Below are 6,436 nucleotides of genomic sequence, written 5' to 3'. Positions count from 1 at the left end.
TTTGTACCATTATATAATTTCTTGCAGGCTAAAATCAACATTTTGACACAATACCGGTGGTACACTTTGATAGTAATATGAGTTGCATCAGTATTTTATAGCATTTTGCACCGGATGACGATAGCAACTTGACGGTGTTAGCCAGCGAGCTAACGTTATCTAACTCGAGCCAACTAAACCGCAACATCACAATTCACAATTTGAAATAGCGTAAAACCAACTCTGTGTTAGTTTGGTTGATTCCAAAACAAAGCGGAGGTCTCTCTGTGACTCAAGCCTTCCCCATCTGATTCTCCTTTGGCCTGACGGGCTTCAGCACTTAAAACTGTTTCGATGTTTCATGTTCCATGGAGTTTGTGTTGAAGTCTATGTTGTGCTGGGAAGCTGACCGTTTTTTTGTGTTAGGGAACTCCATGTCATTATCTGCAGTGTTGTTTCTGTGTGTACACAGTACAGAATCAGAAGGCAAGGGGCTCGGGAGCACACATGCAGTCACAGTCTAGGGATTTTGCCGAAAATCCGACTCAGTCTTCGCATAGGAATAGGCATACTGGCCATCAGAGGTGACAGAAAAACCTGGCAAGTGGGTAATTTTGATGTGAGGTTACAACCCCTTCACACACAGGAAATAAAAGATGGATTTGTTTCAATAAAAAACTACATATAGCCCCTTAATCAAAAAGAATCTGTTTTGCTTCTTGATTAAAGGAGAATAATTATAGATATCAACTTACAGCTACAAACTTCTACTGCTAACTTATTATTGGCCTCCATTTCTCCTCCTGTTTCCTCCCCTTTCTCTCTCTCCCTCTTTCTCTGCCTACATGAAGCTGACTGTGGAAATGTTGTCATCATTCATACTGATGGACTGCTGATATCATTGCTGTCCATTCTGCAGCAACACACAGAGGCCAAAAGCTTGTCTATGGTCCCTTTCCTCATGAACACATACAGGAACAAGTCTTCAAGAGGATTCAACCTAACAAATGTTTGTGACACGATGGTGACGATGTAATAATTTGTGTCTAAAAAAACCATTATGCTGGGCAGGAACAGCAGCGTGTAAATAAGCAGCACCAGAACCAAAACTCCCACAGTTCGACGTTTTTCATCAGAGGGGACCGAGATGGAAGCAGACAGGGCTCTGATGGTCCCAGTCAGGAAGAAGATTAACAGCGGGAAGGGAAGGAGGAGGAGGACAGCGTTAATTATGTATGTGACCACACTAACAACGTGAACGAAAAGAACAACACAGACAGAAAGAAGAGAAAGGACCCAGACCAGGACACAGAGCACCACAGAGCTCTTGATGGTTCGTCTGCAGCGGTACCACAGTGGGTGGGCGATGACCAAATACCTGTAATACAAGATGGACACAAAGTCTTTGAGGAGCTTCAGAGTTATAAACTAATATAATGTTCAGACACAGAAGGAGCTCCACACATACTGGATAGACAGACAGATACCTTTCCAGGGCGATGCAGACCATGAAGTAAACACTGGCAACCAGACCAAAGTGGTAAATGCATAAGAAGATGGCATTTATCTGTTCATTATTTGGTGTCACATCAATGATCATGCTGCAAAGCTTAAGGATGTCGGCAATGAGGAGGTTGATGACGTAGATGGGAGCAACATGATCACTTCTCACCTGCAGGAAAACATTGGTAAAAGTCAACAAGCAGTTGGAAACATGTTGTGAAGTTCTAAACAGAGGGTTTATTATATTTTCACCTAATTTATTGAGGTCATGCAATATTTCACCTATCAGATTGCAGAGAAACATAATGTGTGTGTGTGTGTGTGTATATAGCTCCTACATTAGACCCACCACCACACAGTGAGTGTCACTAACATTATTAGTTGTTATATGAGGGAGGACTTAAAGTAATATAATAGCAAAGTCATATATAACCTGCTTATAATATAAACAGGTAATCATTAAATTATTTACAAATCAAATAATTTTACAGTATTAGTCAGGTTTCAATAAAGTAGATTCATTATAGACCTACCAATCAGACTGAAATATACCAAAGAAAAAAGATTTAAATTAAAACTATTAACAAGAAGTCCATAAAGAGTTGTGTTTGTCAGGTTCAATCATCTCACATTCAGCATTTCCCCAAGTAAATATGGGAGTTTCTCTGTTTAAATTCCCGGATGTATTTTCATTCTTACTGACAATTTTTTAAAAATCTTTCATTCTGTTTCCCCCCTTTTGCCCACATGGTCTCTTCAGTGGAAGAAAGCACATGGCAAACTTCTGGACCATTTTTCTTACAGCTTTACTGAAAGAATAGGGTCGGTTAGTGTGCGTCATATTTTATCATTGAAATGGCAGCAGCAAACACATTTTTATGCATTGTCGCGTTTGGTGCAATTTGGAAACATTCAGAATCAATAAACATGCGAAAGAGCAGTTCAGAGCTGAGCTTTGCAGCAGCGACAGAAGGAAACGCTCATGAGGGCAGAGCGGCTTGCCTGGTTGGGGCTTAAATGCTCCAGAATGAATAACTTTGAATAAACTACAGAACAGCCCGAGCCGCTTCGCTCAGCAAAAGCGAGGGCAGGGTACGCTCGCAGGGCGAGGCTTATTTGCTCCAATGTTATAGTGAATTGAATCTATAAATCAGCCCTTGTGAACGGGCTCTGCACTAGTCAGCATAAATACTGTATATGAGCACACAACACCAGCACACAAAAGTCATAAAAAAAAATCCAACTAATACAGGCACAAACAAGTTCTTAACCGATTACATTTATACAGCTGAGCTCCGTATCGTCTGTCTGACGGTAACAGTTCATAGTGAGAGTGCAGAATGTGGAATTGATCAGAGAGGGTTGTCTTTGCCTGTTTAGGCACGCACTGGTGAAAAACAGAAGAGTATGATGTTCCTTCTGAGAGGTCAAGAGCATACCCAGCCAACATGAGGATTGCAGGTTAAAGTGCTATCAATGTGGATTACATGCAATGGCGTTATGTAATCGGGATACAAAGAAAACTAACTGTTTTCCGTTACAGTACAGAAAATAAAGATGTAATCAGATTACAGGTATATTCTGAGAAATCGGGGATTACTCATAGGGATTACTTTAAGCAGAAAGTCTCCATGAAACAGAAAAGGCAGTGTTATTTGCCTCTGTATGTTTTTTTTTTAATAAACAGTGGGTGGTATATGTACGTGTTTCTGTAAAAACACAAATGGGATGTGCCGCAGAGATGCCAGTAGCGCCAAATGTGTGTTTATGCTACGCCCCCACCCTGTCATGCAGACTCTGTGCGGACTGGTTCCAGCTCTCAGTTAGTGAACATGGCAGCTGGATCAGGGCCAAGTACAGCCTCCGAGACTGACAGAGAGCAGTTTGGCCACTGGGAATACAGTACTGAGGTGGTTTTCTTGCTGGGTTTGGTTCTTGGCACCCCGGGGCTGAGTAAGCTAATAGAACCGGTCCAATCAACCGAGCTAACCAGCCACAGATACAGGCAGATAGGCTACAGTTAGGGGTTTAGCAAAAAGTAAAGCTATCCATCAGAAAGCTCTGTGTAAATCATCTCATACAGTCTATAGTGAACGCAAACACAACGCAAAGCATATCACATAAAAACATCTAAACATGGACTTTGGGAACGGGAGATTTTGTTATTCCTCGTTTCTCTAAAAATCCACTGAGCAGAAAACGCATCATTGATACTGTCGTGTTCATTTGCATATTTGGCATTGAAGTAATCCAAAAGTAACTAAAAGTAATCAGATTACATTTATTTTGTGGTACTTGGATTATGTTACTGATTACATTTTTAAACACGTAATTAGTAATTGCATCGGATGGCATTTTTAAAGTAAATTAAGCAATTGTAATTGGCGGGTTGTGCATAACCACCTGACTGTGACCACCAACTGATGTGGGAACAAAAATAATCTCTGTATCTTTGTATCTGTTATGCCTATAGAGTAAACTAAACATATCAGAACCATCTGAATGGGTTTGGCCTGGCTCCATGAATGTATAATCTTTTACCAAATTTCCCAATTTCCTTGATTGTTTGTTTCATTAAAACCCAAATAATGCTTTACAAACTTCTCTGACAAACTTGACAACTATTTGGAACTAAATGGTCCATTAACCTCAACAGTTTAAGAGAAGGTTTCATGTCCGTTTTAATTCTGGAGGAAATTATTCCTGTAAATGTTTAGATCATTACAAGCCTTTGTCCCAGCCCCCTGACACCTAGCCCCCAAACCAGATCCAGATCCTTTACAGACAGACAGACTGTACAACAGACACACAACACAGACAGGAAATAAATAACTCTCAGTCAGAATGTACATACCATAGAATAAAGAGCATAGATGGCCACCAGGGTCAGAGGAAGGTCGATACCAATGATTATACATGTCAGCACATACATGATGTTTTTTAACTTTGTAATAGTCACCAAGATCTATGACTGTGTTGGAATCCTGGTAGTTGGAGGTGATGTTGCTGTGGTTAAAGCTTTGGTCCTGTGAGGTGCTGTTAGAGTAGAGACCTTCCATTCTTCAGAGTGAAACCTGTTTGAGAGATCAGGTTATTAAAGGGAGCAGGTTTTTAATATCTACCTAACATTGTTCAGTGACATCACTAAAGCTGTGAGATGAAGTTTACCTATAGTTTACCCACAATCATATCAAATCACAAACTGTCTGTTCAGTTTCTATCATCATTCCTCATCATTTGTTACATTTAACTTTTATTTAATCAAATAAGAAAAGAATAACAAGTTCTAGTGTGAGGTCATTACTGCAGCCACAGAACATGTTAAAGCTCATTGGTTTAGGACATCTTGCCTGTATCCTGTACTCGATGTCCCACCACTTGTTGAACGCCACTCTTGTCTAGAGCCCCCTGCAGTGACACCCTTCTTTATTGCATGCCTTTATCTTTTTAGCTGTTCTCTCAAAGCGTTTTAAGGGAAGAGAAAAACCCCCAAAGGACATAAAAAAAACAATTTCTTTAACCTCAGTATTTTGTCCACCTACAGTCCAAAGCTGCCTGCTTGTTATAGTTTCATGTTCATTTATCTGTTTGATACGCTCTACATGTAAGAAATAAAGTAAAATGACAAAGTTTACCTTTAAAAGCTGCGAGACCCACCTGAATGAGTTCCTACAGCAGTGCCCGATGTTTTGTCCTCTGCATCCAAACCTCAAATATGACAAGTGATAACACGCAGCAGGTTGATGATGATCTACAGCTGCTCTATTAACAAAAAGGAGTGGCGTGAATATGTAATTGATGCATCACAGAAATAGAACACGGAGAGAACGTTAACGGGAAACAGAACCGTCGCATTTCTCAGCATTTATTTGAATAAGAAATGCGCATGTGATCCACTCACACTACATGGCCACAATGATGTCACACCTGTTGATGTTGATGAAGCCGTGAGGTGCAAGTTCACACAAATACAGTGCATGATGTGAGATAATTACTGCCGCCACTTAAGCAAGATTTCTATCTAGATACTTCCCAAAATTTTCTCAAGCTTAACGATGACAAAACAGAGGTCATCTCGGCTGGACCAAGGCCTCACGGAGAGGCAGTATAGAGCAACTTGGCCTGAGCACTAGTAATCGGGAAGCCAAGAATCTAGATGATGACATTTGAGCCCCATATAGGAAATGTTACTAAAACTGCCTTTTTTCAGTTGCGAAACATTGTAAAGATCAGACCTTCCCTCAGTCAAGTGAATGCATAACTTACATCTTGACTACTGCAACAGCCTTCTCTCCGGCCTTTCCCCAAAACATGAAGCAACTAGTTAGTTTAGAATGTGGCTACAAGGGTACTGAAAGTGAGCACATTACCCCACAGTACACTACACTGGCTATCCGTGCATTATCTAGTTCTTAAAACAGAAAAAAGATTTAGCACCAAATATTTAGGTGACTGCATTAGGGAGCATGTACCTAGTAGACCCATTAGCTCCTCCTCTGCTGGTCTTTTAATGATCCTGAAAGTTAACCGTAAAGAAGTGGTGAAACGGATTTTAGCTTCTATGTATGTAGGCTCTGAAACGCCCTACCAGGCAATTTTAGAGAGAAACTCTGAATACCTTCAAAAAACTTGTTAAAATCTACTTATTAAAACATGCTTCCAAGTAGCCTGCTTCCCTCTTATATTTGACCTTTACTGCGTTCTATTATTTCTATCTGTCATCTTTTACTGTTGCTTGTTTTCTTTTAGTATGGTCTTCATGTGTCTGATTGAGTTTTTACTTGATTTTATGTACAACACTTTGAGCTGCAAATCTTTGTACAAAAATGTGTTTTATAAATAAAATTGTTATACTATTATTATAATACTTTGGTGACTTGAGGAACAGCAGAATTGTTCTGGGACAGCTGTGCTGTCTTCTGCACCGTTTGCTCCACCTGTTTAACGTCCCTTT

The 6,436-nt window shown here is 40.1% G+C and overlaps 1 protein-coding gene across 1 annotated transcript; it reads right to left on the bottom strand.

Annotated features, from left to right (window-relative positions):
* Positions 1–816: 816 nt before the first annotated feature.
* On the bottom strand, positions 817–4,414 carry LOC119913439 (G-protein coupled receptor 4-like). Its single transcript, XM_038732865.1, has 3 exons — positions 4,337–4,414; positions 1,467–1,651; positions 817–1,357 (listed from the first exon to the last, which is right to left on the bottom strand). Exons 1-3 carry the CDS (start codon positions 4,412–4,414, stop codon positions 856–858), a joined length of 765 nt encoding a protein of 254 aa, XP_038588793.1. The 3' UTR covers positions 817–855.
* Positions 4,415–6,436: the final 2,022 nt, after the last annotated feature.

The sequence above is a fragment of the Micropterus salmoides genome, unplaced genomic scaffold (genome assembly GCF_014851395.1).
Source record: "Micropterus salmoides isolate LMB-PRFRI ecotype aquatic unplaced genomic scaffold, ASM1485139v1 Ms_hic_scaffold_2, whole genome shotgun sequence".
NCBI classification, from domain to species: domain Eukaryota; kingdom Metazoa; phylum Chordata; class Actinopteri; order Centrarchiformes; family Centrarchidae; genus Micropterus; species Micropterus salmoides.
Note: the sequence above shows the minus strand (reverse complement) of the source record. Positions and strands in the feature narration are given on the sequence as shown.